The 22752-nt window shown below is 37.8% G+C and overlaps 1 protein-coding gene across 2 annotated transcripts in view; it reads right to left on the bottom strand.

The window, feature by feature from the left end:
* Positions 1–4312: 4312 nt before the first annotated feature.
* The window catches only part of LOC125677418 (uncharacterized), a 94570-nt gene continuing 76130 nt past the window's right edge, over positions 4313–22752 (bottom strand). For both annotated transcript variants that reach the window (XM_048915472.2, XM_056158452.1), the window contains exon 19: positions 4313–5583. In XM_048915472.2, coding sequence (XP_048771429.1) covers positions 5270–5583 — 314 coding nt within the window. In that variant the 3' untranslated portion in view covers positions 4313–5269. The remainder of the gene's footprint in view (positions 5584–22752) is intronic.

The raw sequence follows: 22752 nt of genomic DNA on the forward strand, positions 1-22752 counted from the left end.
ATCACTCCCAGATTAAATAAATGTCAACATTGCTCCTTGAGATGCACAAGTATGAACTGAAAATAGGGAAATGTGGTGCAGATTGTGTATCTGAGTCCCCGTTAAAAGTTTGATAAATTATCCTCTTTTTTCCTCCTATGAGCCTTGGGTGAGTCTGATTAAATGCAAAAGTAAGTCAAACATAGTGTACTACAAAGAGTATCGTATATAGAACGAAAGACTGCTTTAATTAGTAGTGAGATAACCTAGTAGAAAATTTGCGCAAATATATTTTCTACGTGCCATTTTAAGTATATCAAGCTCAGCTCAATAAACACACGTCCGATAAGTCACCGTATCATGAGAGATGTTACTCACTTTATATTTGTCCTGTAAACTGGCACCTCATACAGTTATGAACACTATACGCTAGTGTCACAGGTCTAGATTCAGAACCTGCAGGTCGATGTGCGGAAAAAATGCTGACACGAAAATTTGTCTTAGGAAGTAAAACTTTCTGTCGGCTAAGTGTCGGCTGCACTGGTGCAACCTCCTTGCCAATTTTTTATCAAAGACACCATTTAAGTGTCACAAGACCCTGCAGGAAATACCGCAACCAGGAAGATATTAGATATACATGTACTTACAATCTCATTATGGCGTATATTTTCGTCGCATCATTGTTTTACGATTGTAAACATTAAAGTATATAAAAACTATGTGGCCTTGTATCTGTTTTAAAGATCAGAAACTTCTATAAAGAAATTGTTGTTGGTTTGACTTGAAACACTCTACCATACGATGGGCTTTGCATTCAGAATATTAAAAACAAACAAACAAACAAAGAAAAAACCCTATAAAAAACAAACAAACAAACAAACAAAACAAAAAAAACCAACCCCCCCCCCAAAAAAAACCCCAACCCTATCCCTTCATAAGCAACAACTAGCAATTTTCACAACCGTGTGAAAAATCAAATAATTAAGATTGTCAAATGAAATGCAAATGTGTCGAAAATAAGCATATATAAAAGTATATCGCTGGTGCCAATTAAGAAAGAAATTTCAATTTTGAAAATACATGAGTGCCTGAACTGCGACACTGTTAGCGCTCATAATAAGTATGTCAATGTGAAGTGTTGCTGTCCACAACCTCATGTACTTCCAAAACTGAAATTTATTTATATTCTACTTTCATTTCTGTCGGAATTCCTAGCCGTTGAAATAGGGGTACTATATTTATCAAGATTCATACGCGCATTGTTCACAACTGCATTTCATTCAATCATGAATTAATGGTTATCATTATGTAATGTTACGATATATTTACAGAATTCTCGGTTATGACACCAAGGTTGCGCAACAATAGACCTGTGCTTCTTAAATGTGCTTTTTTATTTGGTAATCTATTTTTACAAGACATTATATGATGAAAGAGGCAGTCATGAAAACTCGTGACCTTGCCCTTGTTTCATCTTTCCGGTCATCGGGTGCGGTCCCCATGATAATTGTATCTTTTGAGAAGAAACACGTATCTTAAAAAATAAAATACGCGAATAACACTAATATCAAAGGCAAATTATCGTATTGAACACCTGAACACGAAACTTGAGCTGACAGGGGTAATCTTAGACATTGGGGCCGACGAGGAGAGACCGAATTCTGATTGTCGTGATTTGTGTAGATCAGTAACCGTGGAAACAAAAGAATGACACCGAACAAAGACCACACATACACACAGTGACAAACATCGGAATTTTCTTGTCCACATGCACGTTTTGCCAAAATATTTTGTTTGAAATATTATATTATATAAGAAAACAAAAATACAGTTTGGCCTACAACGAACACGCACAGTGGACACCATTGCATGATGTGAACTTCCCTTTCATTTAATTCATATTACGATATCTGAGGCAGTAGAAATTTTCATCGTCCATACACCTATAGCAAAACTGTCCATTACCTTCTTATTTTGATCTTTGGGTCTACATACAGTATCCATGTAAACATGGTAACAAATTGCAAAATGACCTGAAATTTTTCATTTTACTGCACGAGGATTCCAAATAACCGTCGTCGCTCCGATTTCCTTGTTCTGTGGTGCTGGACATAAATGACTAATTTGTTGTTCTTCTCCTCTTTCCGAGGACTGTCCGTAGTATATATATGTAGGTCTACTTAAATCATATAGCAATGAACGTGAATGTAATCGTGCGTAAACTATCGCATTTCATGAATATTTGTGGCTTCCAAATGAAGTTAATTTCTAATATTACGATTTTATCTCCGGTCTAAGATTATTGTTGATTCTGACCCAATTCTCACTTTGTGTGAAGCGTTTCTCCAACTCGGCTGTGACACTCTGAGGATTCGGACATCATTACACGCATCTTTTGCATTCTGTAGCATATAACGAGTTCATATGAGTCGATAAATACGAATGTCTGGCCATATAGCAAGTGGCTCGTTTTTTAAAATCTGAATTCGAATTTTTTTTTTTTCATATTGAGTAAAAGTGAGATAAATGGAAGACAACATGATTTGGGACAGAATCTTTTAAAAGACGAATTGTCATTAAAATATGTTTGTTTAGGTTTTTTTAAGTCGTAAAAATTAAGTATAAAGCAATGGCTATCAGTATTTTGCTTAACTCCATTTGAAAATCGGTCCAGTTGATATTGGTTTTGAACAATTTTATATCTTATGTCAAAGAGACTTTGAATTCATCTAATTGTTTTTATGGTTGTCTTATGGCTAACACATAAGTAGATCAAGAAAATTGTACACTGACTCATAATTCGGCAGAGTCCAGACCGCTTGACTAACATCGCAGTAAATCCGTATATAGTGAGAAAAAAATCACCATTCAAATTAATTCCATTAAAAAACAAATAGATGTCATACAAGCGTCAGCCTAAGACAAGTGACTTCTGTATAGTACGATAAAATTGTCAAATTACAAGAAAAAATACACGAGAATACACCAACAGCGCCCCGTAGGCATCCGGGTTAGAATAGGTCCTCAGTGCCCCTTGCTTGTCGTAAGAGGAGACTAAATAGAGCGGTCCATCAGACGAGACCGCAAAAACCGAGGTCCCGTGTCATAGCAAGTGTGGCACAATAAAGACCCCTTCCTGCTAAAAGACCATAAGCGCCGAGCATAGGCCTAAATTTTGTAGCCCTTCACCAGCAATAGTGACGTCTCTATATGATTGAAAAATTCTGGAGCGGAACGTTAAATAATATATACAACCCCCAAACCCCAACTATGTAAAACTTTACCATTTGTGGAAGCATTTGACTTTTGGAATCTCGTTTTGCAATTTCCCTAGCGCTTTGCATTAGAAATATAACTGCCAATAACAAAGGTCGTACGAGACAGCCCCAGAAATCAAAGTTACGTTATGGTAGGCATGGGAGCGAGGAAGGACACATCCGCATCTTCGTAGGGATGTACCCCCCCCCCCCCCCCCCACTACAATCATGCAATAAACACTCCATTTCAGTATCTTATACCTTCATATATTTCGATGGTTGAAAAAGTGAAGTTTTGCTATGACGTCAGCACACATGTACATGGCTTCAAATTTATTCAAATTATTGACCAATTATACCGGAAAAGTACTTTGAAGTAAATCATCACCATTCCACATTCCTATATCAACAATAAATTGGCCAATAGTTAATGTTATACCGTTCATAAATAAAGGCTAATGGTACAGAATAGATAAATGTTCATTGATCATGCAGAGGTTCCAAATCTTTCCTAATCCCACCAAATATCCCCCTCTAAAAGTATAAAATAAACACACAAAAACCTCAAAATTCAATAGTACAAAACATTAATCATATAAAACGTCAAATTCAACAATCCTGGGTTAATTCTTTCATTTTAGATCTATAAAAATTGAAAGGATAATAAATAATTTTAATAACACGGTGTTAAATGCGGAAACTGTTCATGCATAAATAATGGCTTTAAAAAATGAATACCCTTACATCAAACGCCTGAATTGCGGTATCTCGGACTGGCACATCAGATGCATGTAGCGGAGTGACCTCTTCTGGTCAATGTCCCTAAATGGTCCCACCAAGCCCTGCCTGGTAGAATTTCATATAAACCGCTTGTCATTTTTACCTTTGAAGGCTACAGATTTATGATAATCCACACCATCAATTCACCCTGGATAGTGTGGATATCAAAGTGAAACCATTTCCTATTTATCATCATATCGTCTCATCTTCCACATTCCTAATCACCAGTGATCTCCCTTCATACCTAGGTTTATCTTCAGTTGTGTCCCTTGGTTAAAAATAAGGCAAAGACACTATTTTCTCACATATTTATTCAAATATCTCTCATTCTCTGTAGAAAATAATTCACATGTCTTTAAGGATGTTGTGCAGTGACGTATATCATGTTATCCTGAGCATTTTCATTACGTAATTGTAAACAATAATTCTAATGGCATATCACAGGCTCATAATGAAAACAAGTATCACAAAAACGAGTACTACAAATTAGGTCTGAAGATTAAGTTTACATGCTGATGATGCATGCTAAGTCATCAGTTCAATTCCTAATTTCAACAAATAGCAAAATTAATTGCTTCTATTGTTAGGTGCTCTTATTTCCAGATCACTGTTGGGATCAATATCATCCCCTAACCTTAACTTCTGATTCAGTTTTCTTCATCCCTACAATGCAGCTTTTCAGCTGGCCACTCCAGAGATATTGTAGCTTAAGCCTTACAGGAGCCTCGCACTACTGCAGGACTGTCCCTCTGTCTACAGCTCTTCTGCCCCTCTGTCTACAGCTCTTCCACCCCCGGGTCTACAGCTCTGTAGTGTCTTCTGAATCTAGTCATCTATCACAATACTAGACCAGATATCGCTCAGGTGTTGCTGCCTTTTTAACTGGGAAGAATTTGATAGCAAATCAAAAAAAATAAAAATAAAATGTGAATCTAACCATGTGATGTTTAATCTTGTGAGTACTATTCTATTAGTGTCCAATATCCTTGACCCAGTGATTCACATGTCAAGCTCCACCTCAACAAAAACCCATCTTGTATAATAGCATGTTATATCCTTGATACACTATGGTGCTCCTAAAGTTATTTGCATATTAAGCCACTCCTTCATGGATGGCCCTTACTAAATATTCTGACTGATGCTCCATAGTAATCCTTTAGTCAGGGGCATATAAACTTAGGGCTTTAAGTCTCTCTCCTACAGAGACTTTTTTTTATTTCAGACCTTAATAAACCACAATCTTTTCATGGCAATCATTCTGTCATTTGCATATTAAGCCCCTCCCCGACTGACAGCTCCTCCTCCACCACCGAATCTGACAGGTGCTCCATGGCAATCATTCCCTCCTCCTCCACATCTTCCTCAGGCTCCTCCTCCTCTTCCTCCTCAGACATGACTCCATCACCTGACTCGATCACCTGACTCTCCTCAATGATGTGACCATGCGATATGACCTCAACCTGACCTCCATCGAGTGACCCTGTCTCTATAACATGGGAGTTTGGCAGACTGAGTGTCCCGTCTCTCAGGCCGGCCTGAAGGTGTTCCTCAGTCAGTGTGATACCTTCTGAAAAAGATGAAGCAACATTGTATTAATTAACAGTATCATCAAAGCAATTATGCAACAATGCTTCCTGTAGTTAATTAGTGTTCTAAGGAACCTACTTTTATTGTAGCATTGTTTTAAGTTTTAGGCATTCAAAGGTTCACTGTGTTGGCTATGAGTTTAGGAGTATTCTGAGGTACCAAGGTTTATTGTAGTTAGGTCTGAGTTTAGAAGAATTCTGAGGTACCAAAGTTTATTGTAGTTAGGTCTGAGTTTAGAAGAATTCTGAGGTACCAATGTTTGTTATAGTTAGGTCTGAGTTTAGAAGAATTCTGTGGTACCAAGGTTTATTGTAGTTAGGTCTGAGTTTAGAAGAATTCTGAGGTACCAATGTTTAATGTAGTTAGGTCTGAGTTTAGAAGAATTCTGAGGTACCAATGTTTAACGTACTTAGGTCTGAGTTTAGAAGAATTCTGAGGTACCAAGGTTTAATGTAGTTAGGTCTGAGTTTAGAAGAATTCTGAGGTACCAATGTTTAATGTAGTTAGGTCTGAGTTTAGAAGAATTCTGAGGTACCAATGTTTAATGTAGTTAGGTCTGAGTTTAGAAGAATTCTGAGGTAACAAGGTTTATTGTAGTTAGGTCTGAGTTTAGAAGAATTCTGTGGTACCAATGTTTATTGTAGTTAGGTCTGAGTTTAGAAGAATTCTGAGGTACCAAGGTTTATTGTGGTTAGGTCTGAGTTTAGAAGAATTCTGAGGTACCAAGGTTTATTGTGGTTAGGTCTGAGTTTAGAAGAATTCTGAGGTACCAATGTTTGTTATAGTTACACATGTAGGTCTGAGTTTAGAAGAATTCTGAGGTACCAATGTTTAATGTAGTTAGGTCTGAGTTTAGAAGAATTCTGAGGCACCAAAGTTTATTGTAGTTAGGTCTGAGTTTAGAAGAATTTTGAGGTACCAAAGTTTATTGTAGTTAGGTCTGAGTTTAGAAGAATTTTGAATTACCAAGGTTTATTGTAGTTATAGGTCTGAGTTCTGACATTTACTTCAGCTCGCTCTGCATTTTGAGGTACATGTACATTGTAATTAGTTATGGAGTTATGGAGCACATTCGAGTTTAAATTTGCAATAAGACAAAATCTGTTCTGTAAAACAAGGAAATTTTAATGAGCATGCACCACCTGAGAAACAGCACTGTTACATGTATGTTGTATACTGTTTAAATTGACTGAATTAGGTTAATTTGTTGTTAAAGTTTTGTAATCCTACATAATCTTCTCTTTAGGGAAGTGGACAGGCTTAGCCTACATCCATGCTGCAATTGTGATGCAAATCTAGTGCTGATTCTAATTAATCAAATGAACAATAATGCTATAACTATCATTCTAATAAATACAGTAGTAAAAAAAACCCCACAACAACATAACAGCTGAATGCTCATTCTTTGTTTTCGTTTACATCAATGTCGGCTGATGGGATTTTTGAGACCGATTACATTGAACACGTGCATTTTGATTGCATTAATTAATTATGTCTCTTTTTATCTGATGCTGTTGTTAACATGTGCTGATTCAGACCAATGATGCATGAGTAATCATTTCACATGAAAAGGTGAAGATAACAAACAGTGATCAATCTCATAACTCCTATAAGCAATACAAAACAGAGAGTTGAGCAAACACTGACCCCTGGGCATACCAGAGGTGGGATAAGCTGTCCAGGAGGATTAAACATCCCATGTCAACCTGTTACACCTTTCATGAGCCCTATACTTTGATTGGGTGAACAGAGTAATCCATAGTCAAAATCAATGTGTATAAAGAATGGCCTAACATTCGGTATGAAACACATCAGACAGCATTTGACCCAATGACAGGTTGTATTGGCAAACAACATTGTAATAACGACCATAGAATTTGCGAAATGCTGACTTTAATTGAAACTGTTGAAACCCCTGTACCATGAACTTGTTTGTCAGTAGCTTGCCTCTATTTAAAAACTGATCATATGCAGAATAAGCTCTTGCATATCAAACCAGTTGAGAGACATAAACACATTATGCAGGTGATAATGGAATATTGCTACATAAATATGGGAAGTTCACAATGAAGAAGTGGAAGTCATCCTGTTTGTCAGAAGTTGAGATGTAAGTTAACATGTAACATGAAGATAATGAACAGTGATCAATCTAATAACTCTCACACTGGTCACAGTAGCTCAGTGGTATAGCGTTCGCTTCGAAACTGGAAGTTCGTGAGTTCGAGCCCCACTCATGCCATGACCGCATGAAACCTAAAATGTTAAAATAGGTAATGATTTCTCCTTCGCCAAGCGCTTGACATAGGTCTTTCGGATATGGCCTTAAAAAACAGAGGTCCCTACACGGCAGGTGTTGGCACGATGAAGAACTCTCACTTCTACGGCCATAAGCGCTATGCATAGGTCTCAATTTGTGGAACTTCACATACAGCTGGTGACGTCTCAATATGAGTTAAAAAATTCTTGATGGGACATTAAAATACAATCAATCAATCACTAACTCCCGCAAGGAATACAAAATAAAGAGTTGGGCAAACACAGGCCCCTAGAGACACCAGAGATGGGATCAGGTACCTAAGAGGAGTAAGCATCCCCTGTCGACCGGTCACACCCGCCATGAGCCCTATATCTTGATCAGGTAAATGGAGTAATCTGTAGTCAAAATCAGTGTGCCAAGAACTGCCTAACAATCTGTATGAAACACCTCAGACAGCATTTGACCCAATGATAGGTTATATTAATGGCCATAACATCTATGTCCAATAAGATATAAATAAACTGACATAATTTATTGAAAACAACTCCATGAAATATGGTCAATTCAACTAAATCTTAATTCTTGATATATTGCCCTTGGCTTTTGACAACATTTCGGCATTACCAGTCAATAACTGTATAATACGGAGTATGTCCTTTTAGTGCTTATCTTATTTTTCTTCCAAGAATTCAAGAATGACTATGCAGATGAAATTTTCAACGAAAAAAAAAACAAAAAACCCTGCATTAAATTCCAAAATGCGCAGATAAAGCTATAGTTGCACAAACATTTTTAGTCAAAATTGAGAGATTTATAGGCATATAACACCCACATATCTGCAACTTGCTTCCGTGATAAATTTATACCTTGGATGCTTGCAACCCAGACAGGCTCCACTAATTCTCTAAGTAACAACTTAAATTGATTATAGCCTTATTTTATTACACCTAAAGTGTTTTTATGATATTTTAAAAACTCTCTATCATCTAAATACTTGGAAAGCAATAGAAAAAATTGAAGCAATGCAGCAGTGATTGACGGGTAAATGTATGAGAAAATTTTTCTGTAAATTGGCGAGATGTTCAGGGTATTGTTGCCACGGTAATTATGAGGAGTTAATGCACCATGATAGTGTATAGTCTAATTGCCATAGAGATGATTTTCCATAAGAATTTTTTTCTCTTCAAATTCTCAATCAGTTCTGTTTCGTTACAAGGTGTGTGACACACCAACTTAAGATCTGAAATCGGTCACAGTCAATGGAAGAGAGACTTTGTATACACCAAAAGGATCCAAAAACACATTCCTGACAATCACCACCACAACAAAGTCATCTGGAACAGCTCGCATGGAAATGTCTAATTGACATTAGAAAGCCTATATAACTTCTCCAGATAAGACAATAAAATGCTTATTTAGCAGAAAAATGCACAACAAAAACTGCTTAAAAGTCAGAAAAAAGACCAACAATAGATACAAAAGCAGAAAAATTCCTCTGTTTTCACCTGTCATCACCCTCATTCTTGTATGAAACCCTTCATCTACTGCTGAATGGGCAAAAACAATGTTCAAAGTGCCGGAGATAAAGTGAAGAATCTCCCTTTTCAATAATTTTACTTTCCTCCTCAAAATGAAAGGTCATGGCTGTTAGGCCAGTGATGAAATCCATAAAGGCAGAGATCAGATCAGTGTTATCTGATCCGGCATTGAGGGTGAGTCTCGGGCCTTGACTGTCACCCATACAGAAGCTCGGGTTTCTGTTGGTATAGAACCTGTGCAGAGAGGTGAGATAAATGGTTTGAAGCATGCATTACTGAGTCAGATTGAGTTTTCTCTCAGTGTTACTCATCGCCAGCATTCCTCAAGGTGTACTGAACTCACCACGGTGCAGTCATGTACAAATCTCCATTGTTCTGGACAGAAAAGATGAAATTCAAAAACAAAATTGATTTGATTTTGAGGAATTTCCTGATCTATATATATAAAGTTCTGCTTATCCCTCTGTTTTCATAAGTCTTCAAATAAATACCTGTATCATCTTTGACCACATACAAATTTTGGTGAATTCACTATATAATGCCCTGATAACAGTGAACAGCATATACTGAGGGAAGGGAAACAACTAAAATTTACAAATTATCAACTTTTTATCTAAGGAAAAAAAAAAATTGTCCTGTTTGCCCAAACAAAAGTCTTGTTGTATACTGGGCTTAGAGCATTGACTAGTCACCACCCTGTTCCCATCATTGTAGTGGGTGCTCAGAATGGAATTCACCGCAAGCCTGTTTACCAACTTGGCTTATTATCCAGCGATTTCACTCCCTCCATTCAAGCCATCCTACACAAACTTCTCACTTGAAAGATCAGGATTTTTTTTAACCCATGTCTTCAAGGTTGACCCATTCCCAATACTGAGGCATCAGAAAGTATACTAAACAAATTCTAAAAGAAAATCATGAGACAGAGGTCAGCATAATTTTCTGTTTGCCCTATCCAGTCTTTGGGAAATCTACCGGCCTTCTTCAGTTGGATCTTTCATTACAGAGAAATCTGAAAATTGCCTGATTGTAAGCATTGACACAGGTCTGCGTCCTGACCCTGTGGGCAGGTCTAGACCTCAGTGAAGCCCCTTGTGGGTCAGGGCAAATCTAAACCTCAGTGAAGCCCCTTGTGGGTCAGGGCAAGTCTACACCTCAGTGAAGCCCCTTGTGGGTCAGGGCTGATGGGATTGAAGACTGAATATTGCAGATGAAGCTTTAAGTTACTGAATGCTCCAACCTCCCTGTGAATACAAACAGGAGCTGGTTTACCACAGAAATTAAACTAGTAACACAGAGCCCACACAGCAATATACCAATATCATAACTTCCAACACTAACAGCAGTAACTATTATGGAGTGTAATTTGAACTCTTATATCTGTTTCAAGGATCCTGATCATTATACACAACAGCATGTTCAACAACACTAATAAAATCCAACGAAGAAAAGATTTAATTTTTTTTTAAAGATATCATGCATTAATCCTTTTATCACTCTGCCAAGACCATAATAAAACACAAGTTGCACAATTCTACAGGATATCTAATAAAATTGTTTTTCCCCACAGTAGTGGAATATGTTAATAATCTGTTTTTTTTTTTTGTGAATGGAACAAATCATTTTAACAATATAAGGTGCAAACTTCAGTTATCTGAATGGTCTTTAAAATGCATGACATCATGACGTTACACCTAGTAAGAAAGGCATATCTACATTATGTAATAGTAGTGTGCATGTAACACACACACCTAAGTGAATAAAGTTATGTAATGCAAACAACTAATTAATGACCGAAATCCATGATGTCAACAATGCACCTTAATCTGAGCTTGGAATGCAAAATTTATCTTGAAAGGCTCAGATAAAGAAATTGCTAAATATGAAAATGAAATTACACTTGGGGTTTTTCCAGATCCGAGGTGTTTTGCTCTGGGTCTGCATTAACTTGCATACACATAACATGGGGGAGAGGTTTTCTTTGAAGTAAGGCCACTGAGTGACTGATTAGTAGTTTCTGGTGATACTGAGACGGGAACCAGTATCAGCAATACACCTGTAAATCATCACATCACACACCTTCGGTGACAACTTACATGTAGATGCATGACCTTTACACATTCCTCAGTGGTGAATCATACACAAACAGTATATCATAATAGGTGTATATATGTATGCCCCGGGAACCCTCGACATGGACATTTTTTTCTTTGGAATGAGGAAGGATACCTGGGTATTCCAAAGGTTGCCGCTGGAAACAATCCGACGGTGTTTTTTTTCCTCTCTCTCCCACCCACTGCATATCTTTTGCACTATGGGCATTTACATATTGTTGCTTAGAGGAATTTCTAAAAATTCTGCATTGACTTTTTTTTTCACATGCAGACCAGATCACACTGCTTACCTAATCAAAAAAAATCCACTAGACTCTTCCAGAGATTTAAGGTTGCGTACGTAGGCTTGAGGAATTTCAGTTTTGAATGTAATGGTTATGTTTCCTTTGAAGGTGTCCATTTGAAAATGTATTTATCAAACATATATCTACTTTTACACCCCAAAATGTAAACAACTTTACGTTCCCAAAGGAGAACCTATCTACATTAACCTTAAAATACATCATAAATAACAATGCTTTCAAAAGCGGACGTCGCTTATTTTAACTTTAGGAAATATTTCATATAAATTTTTCCATTTCCCCATCTTTAATGTGAAACAAAGACATGTGATGCACATATATAACACTCAGGTTAGGAATTATGGTTGGACAAAAATTTTAAATTAGACTTAAGGCAAATGTTTCAACTGAGGCCTATGGACAACATTGCTCACCACAGTGGAAAACACCACAAATCATGCTTATGTCTGTCCAGCATCATCACAGTAGTGCAAGATGTGGTCTTTGTGACATGTGACTTTACAAAAAATAGTCCACTCTGTCTTGTCTGTATCGATGTGTATGTGTGTGTGTGTGTGTGTGTGTGTGGGGTGGGGGTGGGGGGGGGGGAGGGGTGTTACTCTGAGAAGAAAAATCACCCTGTTCTGTATCATACCTCAGAGAAAGCAGAACAATCCAGTTCTTTCAATACCTAAGATACCAGTCCTCGATCTTCTATCATAAAAAAGTGCCCCCCCCTCCCTCCCCAACAAAAGATTTTTAATATAACAATTAAATTGAAATATTTGAAACTTTCAACTTCTTATAAATACAAAATTAAGTGTTTGCTCTGCAGATGAACTAGTAAGCCTATTACAATCAAAAACGCAAATTGATGAAAATAATATTTTTTGTACCTCCATATGTACAAAACACAAATAATAATTAAAAAAAAACCAACCTCCTGTTCAACTACTAAAATCTGTCTACGTCAGCTTCAAGATAGTAGTACACTTGTTATAAAATTTCCATACACAAAATGTAAATTTTTACTGCATGTCTGAGTGCCATAACCAAGCTATTTCCTCACACATGCTTTCATTCAAAATCATCAGGTGCAGGTTAATTAATATGCTACATATTTCAATGCTCAAAAAGGTACATAAATTAGCTTAATTATAATGGCAGTGTCTTTATGTACAGTTAGTATTATGAATGACCATATTAAAATTCATTTAATGGGGAATTAGTTTCACAGCTTTAAAAACTTAATTTTCAGACAGTTTTGACTCCAAATAATAAATTTCAATGCAAATGAAAACACATATATTATGAATATAGAAATTTTTACAAGTACTAAATAATTCATTAATAATAATATATGGCAAACCAATGGCTAAAAAAAATTACTAAATGATTAAAAGGGTTCCATATAACATGAGAAAACTTGGGGGGGGGGGGGGGGCATGGGAAAATTCAATAAGGGGCCCATATTACATAGTTGGAGAACTCCAAACACATGAGGTTTATGAAGGGTGTTTGTCAGTGTAGGTGGGAAAATAAAATTTTTGGATTTTCAGTTGTTTTACTTTAACAGCAGACAATGAAATTCAAGAATATTTTCTTGCTGAAACCCTCCCTTCACAGACAATGCTGAAACTCTAACTTCACAGACAGTGCTGAAACCCCCCCCCCCCCCACACACAGTGCTGAAACCCTCCCTCCATACAGAGTGCTGAACCCCTCTCTCTACAGACAGTGCTGAAACCCTTCCTCCATAGACAGTGCTGAAACCCTCCCTCCACAGTGCTGAAACCCTCCCTCCACAGACAGTGCTGAAGCCTTCACTTCACATACAGTGCTGAAACCCTCCCCCCAGACAGTGCTGTAACACTCCCTCCATAGAGAGTGCTGAAACCCTTCCTCCAGATAGTGCTGAAACCCTCACTTCATTGACAGTGCTGAAACCCTCACTTCACAGACAGTGTTTAAACCTTCACTTCACAGACAGTGCTGAAACCCTCCCTCCATAGACAGTGCTGAAACCCTCCCTCCATAGACAGTGCTGAAACCCTCACTTCACTGACAGTGCTGAAACCCTCACTTCACAAACAGTGCTGAAACCTTCACTTCACAGACAGTGCTGAAACCCTCCCTCCATAGAGAGTGCTGAAACCTTCACTTCATAGACAGTGCTGAAACCCTCTCTCCATAGACAGTGCTACCCCCCCCCACAGACAGTGCTGAAACCCTCCCTCCATAGAGAGTGCTGAAACCCTCCTTCCATAGACAGGACTGAAACCCTCCCTCCATAGACAATGCTGAAACACTTCCTTCACAGACAGTGCTGAAATCCTCCCTTCACAGACAGTGCTGAAATCCTCCCTCCACAGTGCTAAAACCCTCCCTCCACATACAGTGCTGAAACCCTCCCTCCACAGTGCTGAAACCCTCCCTCCACAGTGTTGAAACCCTCCCTCCATAGACAGTGCTGAACCCCTCCCTTCACAGACAGTGTTGAAATCCTCCCTCCACATACAGTGTTGAAACCCTTCCTTCACAGACAGTGCTGATATCCTCCCTCCACAGTGCTGAAACCCTCCCTCAACAGACAGTGCTGAAACCCTCCCTTCACAAACAGTGCTGAAATCCTCCCTCCACAGTGCTGAAACCCTCCCTCCACATACAGTGCTGAAACCCTCCCTCGACAGTGCTGAAATCCTCCCTCCATAGACAGTGCTGAAATCCTCCCTCCATAGACAGTGCTGAAATCCTCCATCCATAGTGCTGAAACCCTCCCTCCAGTGCTGAAACCCTCCCTCCATAGACAGTGCTGAAACCCTCCCTTCAGAGAGGGTTCAGTATACAATCCTCTTCTTTCTTTCTAATGTAACTTAAAAATGCAATACCATATAAACTCCAGAACAAAAGCTCTAAACAATTCAAAAAGAAATTTATATCTAATTATAAATTAGATTTCCTTGATGTTCATTGTGAAACGTTCAACACAATTTATTCCAATTTTAAGGCTAAGACTTTTAATCACCTGACCTGTAATTCAAAATAAGGCAACACAATTTCAAGGCTTTATGACAATAATAGAAAACATGAGCAGAAAATTTCAAATGATATTTAAATTCATGTGCATAGTGCCATGTGTTTCATTGCAATATTGTGAAATAGGCAGAATTTTGTGTAATCAGCATTATAAATTGTCTCCGTTAACCACAAAATAAGAGGGCGGGACTATGTTATTTACATGGAATGTGAATCTCTGACAGGTAAACCTCGTCTTATCAAACACTGGCTGCCCTTAATAAGCTGATCAACTTCCAATAACTAGGATAGCAACAATTCTAATGAACACAAATTTGAAGTTATTTTTCAAACATTGATTTTAATTTTAATATTGCTTTTAGTTTATGAATAGAATTTTATAAAAATTTCACCCAATTCCAAAGAACTGCATGTAGATTGTTTGAAAGTGGTATGTAAGTAGCATCCTCTAAAATGTAATCTTTAACAACTTCATTCTTTGTAGAGCCTTGTGTATGTTTTCCCCTCTTTAAATATTTCATCAATATGCTGGAGAACAAAGAACATTCCTCTGTCAACTTTTATCTGTGTCTTAACCCCATGGTGGCCTCCCGAGATTTACCTGAGCTGTTTGATTTGCTGGCTAATTCCAGTAAGGTATTTCATTCATAAGTTACCCAGTCAAGTGAATGAAAAATCAACCAACCAATGCAAGGACAGAGAAACTGATTCTCGTTCATTCATCCCTTTAAAGTCCAAACAAGCTGCACCCTCTCAAGACTTCACTGCAATTTCTGATATTAAAAAACGAATGTGAATATCCATGTCCTTGAGAATTAAATCTTATATAGAACTTAAATTCTCACTGTTTTTAATTCTAAGTTTGGAAATAGAAAACTAACAAAGATGCTGTTTTGCAAACATTCACTATAAATGCATTATACCCTTATTTTCAAAACAAGCCCTGTATATGCAAATATTTTTCATTCTCTCCAGCAAGAAATACTAGGAGGGATCTCTGCATAGTTTCAACCAGATGACTAGGATATATTTATACCCCCATATAGCATACAGGATGTGGTTAAAGATAAAATATTTAATTTGGTGGAGTTTTGAACTTGAGAACTACTACGCAGATTCAAGGTGACATATTGACCAAGTTTTTTAAATAAAAGGTTTTTGGAAAATTTGAAAACGCTGAAATGACAACAGATTTCTGAGAACTGCTTATTTTGTTTTTCATCTGCACGATATCAAATGCATATAATCTTTGAAAATCAGCATTCTGTAGATCTTAACAGTATCAAAATGTACATATATGTTTACCAGAATAGCCTATGTATCCTACAAATAGGCAATATAATTATTCTACAACTAGGCTGCACATTTATCCTACAACTAGGCTGCATATTTATCCTACAACTAGGCTGCACATTTATCCTACAACTAGATTGCACATTTATCCTACAACTAGGCTGTACATTTATCCCACAACTAGGCTGCATATTTATTCTACAACTAGGCTGCATGTTTATCCTACAACTAGATTGCACATTTATTCTACAACTAGACTGCATATTTATCATACAACTAGGCTGCATATTTATCCTACAACTTAAGGCTGCAAATTTATCCTACAACTTAAGGCTGCACATTTATCAATTAGGCTGCATATTTGTCAACTATGCTGCTTATTTATCCTACAACTAGGCTGCATATTTATCCTACAACTAGGCTGCATATTTATCCTACAACTAGGCTGCACATTTATCCTACAACTATAGGCTACACATTTATCCTACAACTACTAAGGCTGCAAATTTATCCTACAACTAGGCTGCATGCATATTTATCCTACAACTAGGCTGCACATTTATCATACAACTAGAATGCACATGCCTTCTACACCTAGGCTGCACACAGTTGTAAACCAATTGCATTTCATTTAGAAAGTAAGGTAGAATATGCTTAACTGTATCAACAACAGCAAATTTTTGCAATGATCATGCAATACTTAAACTTTAACATTGGACAATTATTACAAGATCATTATCAAAGACATGCTTACTTTAACACTGGTCAATTTATTACAAACACAGCTGAAATTGTAATGTAACCTACATTTCTTTGTACAAAACATTCTTATTTTTTCTAAATTAAAAAATAATTGGACCATCACCCAATAGAAATGTAAAGCCACACCATACTGAATTTCAAGGTTGCTGGATTTTCCAACCCCTCCTACTCCATGTTCAAGTTTCTCTGTCACATGACAGATTTTTAAGTAAATATTTTGTAAGACGGCTCACACCTCTCTGCTACCTTTGTCTTTGATCTCCTCATTAAACATGCGACACATGTCTCTCTATGATGTGACCAATCCCCTATTATAATATCTATAATGTTTGCATAATTGAAATCAGGTAAAGCTTTCTCTTAAATTGTAACTTCATTGAATGCTTAATTTCTCAGTATGCTAGAATGCTGTCATACAATGAAAGAAATATTGGTGTAGAAGACCTCATGTTAAACCACATTTAATTTTGCATTATCAGCAGATGCCTTGACATGACGATTTTTAAATTTAAACCTGCAATCATAAGTAAGGAATTGCAATTATTTACTTTTATCTGTTGCACATGAGCAATTGCCCAGCCATGACACAACAACCTCTGGATATTTCCTATTGTAAGCAACATGACAACTGCACTAAGCATGCTCGTGAATCAGAATTGGATCTAATCAACATCACTGGAGCGTTTTGATCACTAGAGATGTGAAACGATCAGTGATTGTGATCAGTGATTGTCTTTCGCTGTATTCATCTCAGTCTTTCAGCAATGATAACCTGTTGACAGACTTACCTTTATCTTAGGCAGGTATACTGAACCAGAAAACAGCTGCACAGGATACTTTGTTCATACATTAGATCACAACACCTACATATTGCGACTATTAATCATATCAAATACATCACAAATATTTGTATTTTTTGGAGTTCCTTTCAATGATGTCACTACATATTTGTTACTTGAGTGAAAAACTGTACCATTCTCTTCAGTGCTGTCAACGTACGAGGACAACAGATAGAAAGCCATTGTATAACATTACGATGATTATCTACCAACACTGAAAACAATATCAAAGAATATCCGTCAACAAAAATCGTTTACCACTCACAAAAGAATTAAACAGTGTGCAACTCTGCAATCTTGTCTATAATCTATCAATTCCACAACCAAAAGGAATCTCTCATCTATCTGCTTTGTTTCAACCAAGATGTAATGCAAATCAAAGACAAATTAGACTATACCCCAGCAGCCACCTGTATTTCTTCTGCTTACATTCTCCTTTGATATAATTTTAATTTCTAAGGTTAGGGTCTTGACTAGTTTGACCTACATTCAAACTGATTGAAATTTTGATGTTTTTCATGTGTTAGTAAAATATGACTAATACTTTGTCAGTTTTCTGTTCTGTACAGCAAATTCTTCACAACCAAAACTCCTACTTAACAGTGGTTCCCTTATAAACCTTAATAGTCAATGGTCACCTTCACATACAGCTCTTACTAGTCAATGGTCACCTTCACATACAGCACTTACTAGTCAATGGTCACCTTCACACAGTTCTTACTAGTCAATGGTCACATTCACACACAACACTTACTAGTCAATGGTCACATTCACACACAACACTTACTAGTCAATGGTCACCTTCACACATACAGCTCTTACTAGTCAATGGTTACCTTCACACACACACAACACTTACTAGTCAATGGCCACCTTCACACACACAGCTCTTACTATTCAATGGTCACCTTCACACACACAGCTCTTACTAGTCAATGGTTACCTTCACACACACAACACTTACTAGTCAATGACCACCTTCACACACACAGCTCTTACTAGTCAATGGTCACCTTCACACACAGCATTTACTAGTCAATGGTCACCTTCACACACACAGTTCTTACTAGTCAATGGTAATCTTCACACACACAATTCTTACTAGTCAATGGTCACCTTCACACACACACAACACTTACTAGTCAATGGCCACCTTCAAACACACAGTTCTTACTAGTCAATGGTCACCTTCACACACACAGCTCTTACTAGTCAATGGTCACCTTCACACACAGCATTTACTAGTCAATGGTTACCTTCACACACACAACACTTACTAGTCAATGGTCACCTTCACACACACACAACACTTACTAGTCAATAGTCACCTTCACACACACAGTTCTTACTAGTCAATGGTCACCTTCACACACACACAACACTTACTAGTCAATGGTCACCTTCACACACACAACACTTACTAGTCAATGGTCACCTTCACACACACAGCTCTTACTATTCAATGGTCACCTTCACACACACAGCTCTTACTATTCAATGGTTACCTTCACACACACAACACTTACTAGTCAATGGCCACCTTCACACACACAGTTCTTACTAGTCAATGGTAACCTTCACACACACACAACACTTACTAGTCAATAGTCACCTTCACACACACAGTTCTTAATAGTCAATGGTCACCTTCACACACACACAACACTTACTAGTCAATAGTCACCTTCACACACACAGTTCGTACTAGTCAATAGTCACCTTCACACACACAGTTCTTACTAGTCAATGGTCACCTTCACACACATAGCTCTTACTAGTCAATGGTCACCTTCACACACATGGTTTTTACTAGTCAATGGTTACCTTCACACAAACACAACACTTACTAGTCAATAGTCACCTTCACACACACAGTTCTTACTAGTCAATGGTCACCTTCACACACATAGCTCGTACTAGCCAATGGTCACCTTCACACACACAGTTCTTACTAGTCAATAGTCACCTTCACACACACAGTTCTTACTAGTCAATGGTTACCTTCACACACAACACTTACTAGTCAATGGTCACCTTCACACACACAGTTCTTACTAGTCAATGGTTACCTTCACACACAAAGCTCTTACTAGTCAATGGTCACCACCACACACAGAGTTCTTCCTAGTCAATGGTTACCTCCACACACACAGCTCTTACTAGTCAATGGTCACCTTCACACACACACAGTTCTTACTAGTCAATGGTCATATTCACACACAACACTTACTAGTCAATGGTCACCTTCACACACAGCACTTACTAGTCAATGGTCACCTTCACACACAACACTTACTAGTCAATGGTCACCTTCACACACACAGCTCTTACTAGTCAATGGTCACCTTCATACACAACACTTACTAGTCAATGGCCACCTTCACACACAACACTTACTAGTCAATGGTCACCTTCACACACACACAACACTTACTAGTCAATGGTCACCTTCACACAGTTCTTACTAGTCAATGTTCACCTTCACACACAACACTTACTAATCAATGGTCACCTTCACACAGTTCTTACTAGTCAATGGTCACATTCACACACAACACTTACTAGTCAATGGTTACCTTCACACACACAGCTCTTACTAGTCAATGGTCACCTTCACACACACAACACTTACTAGTCAATGACCACCTTCACACACACAGCTCTTACTAGTCAATGGTCACCTTCACACACAGCATTTACTAGTCAATGGTCACCTTCACACACACAGTTCTTACCAGTCAATGATCATCTTCACAAACACAGTTCTTACTAGTCAACAATCACCTTCACACACACAGCACTTACTAGTCAATGGTCACCTTCACACACACAGTTCTTACTAGTCAATGGTCACCTTCACACACACAGCACTTACTAGTCAATGATCACCTTCACACACACACAACACTTACTAGTCAATGGTCACCTTCACACACACAATACTCACTAGTCAATGGTCACCTTCACACACACAGTTCTTACTAGTCAATGGTCACCTTCACACTAACAGCACTTACTAGTCTATGGTCACCTTCACACACAGTTCTTACTAGTCTATAGTCACCTTCACACACACAGTTCTTACTAGTCAATGGTCACCTTCACACACACACAGCACTTACTAGTCAATGGTCACCTTCACACACACAGCACTTACTAGTCAATGGTCACCTTCACACACAGCACTTACTAGTCAATGGTCACCTTCACACACAACACTCACTAATCAATGGGTCACCTTCATACACATGGTTCTTACTAGTCAATGGTTACCTTCACACACAAAGCTCTTACTAGTCAATGGTCACCTTCACACACACAGTTCTTACTAGTCAATGGTCACCTTCACACACACAACACTTACTAGTCAATGGTCACCTTCATACACACAACACTTACTAATCAATGGGTCACCTTCATACACACAGTTCTTACTAGTCAATGGTTACCTTCACACAGTTCTTACTAGTCAATGGTCACCTTCACACACAGCACTTACTAGTCAATGGTCACCTTCACACACAGCACTTACTAGTCAATGGTCACCTTCACACAGTTCTTACTAGTCAATGGTCACCTTCACACACACACACAACACTTACTAGTCAATGGTCACCTTCACACACAAAGCTCTTACTAGTCAATGGTCACCTTCACACACAGCATTTACTAGTCAATGGTCACCTTCACACACAGCACTTACTAGTCAATGGTCACCTTCACACAGTTCTTACTAGTCAATGGTCACCTTCACACACAACACTTACTAGTCAATGGTCACCTTCACACACAACACTTACTAGTCAATGGTCACCTTCACACACAGCACTTACTAGTCAATGGTCACCTTCACACACACACAACACTTACTAGTCAATGGTCACCTTCACACACACAGATCTTACTAGTCAATGATCACCTTCAAGAGAGAAAATGAAGGTGATGTAGAATTGTATTTGTAAATTGGCAGTGTTAACCTTGCAAGATTTAAAAATTGTGTCATTTGACTTTTACAAATGTATTGCTTATAAAATCAATTTTTGTACGATTGTGGAATATGAAAAGCTTTTCTGCAATAAGCTTTAAAAGGGTACCATGAAAATGAATACATAATCTTGTAATTCTGTGGTTAAGAAAGATCTGGTAGCCCTGTATTCCTGTAGCTTTATGGCTATACCTTGCATGTCTTTATAGCAGGTTGAGCTGCAATAACATTTATGGGCATTACTTTTCTGGAGTTAATCCTATAATAGAGAGGTGGCGAGTCGGCATCAGAAAGCCTCACAATTAGGGCCCCCCTCACGCCTGTCAGGCTGTCCCCTCCCCTTACTCCCCTCCTCATCAACCCACACTGAATTTATCGACCAGGTTACCTCTGATCAGGGACAATCTACCAACACTTAACTTCCTGCCTATTGAAAACTGAAGAGATTAAAATTCCTGTCTCCTGGATTTCTTCAACGACACACAGAGCCTCCTGAAGTCAGAGACAGCCACAATAGGGGGATTGCAACAATACAAAAAGCTTTTTTAAATATAGGGCATCATGACACAATTAGCATGTCCCACCTACTTAGTGCAGCGACTTCTGAACTCTGTTTTACTTCATTGCATTTAATTGGTTGGAGAAATTGCAGAGTCAACAACATTTTTCAAATGACTCCACTTCAATGATGAATGTGTAGAATTGTTAATGCTATGTATATTTTGTATTGCAAATTTTACAAATTTATAGCTGAACTTAACAAATGTCAACCATACATCTTCAGTAGTCTGCTAAGGAGTTGTGTTTTCAAGATATACTAGTGTTTATTTTTTAAATTGCAGGTACTTATAAAAAATAATGTAAATATGCCAAAAATGGCATAATTTTTGTTAATTTGCCATAAATTCATATAACTTGTGTGTATAATTCAAAATGATGTGATCAAAAAGCAAACCATATCATTGACAGTATCTGAGTGCTCACAAGTTATCAAATTTGAAATAATCTGACCTGTCATTGAATGGGCTTTTTCCATTAATCTAC

Source organism: Ostrea edulis, chromosome 3, assembly GCF_947568905.1.
Source record: "Ostrea edulis chromosome 3, xbOstEdul1.1, whole genome shotgun sequence".
Lineage (NCBI taxonomy): Eukaryota > Metazoa > Mollusca > Bivalvia > Ostreida > Ostreidae > Ostrea > Ostrea edulis.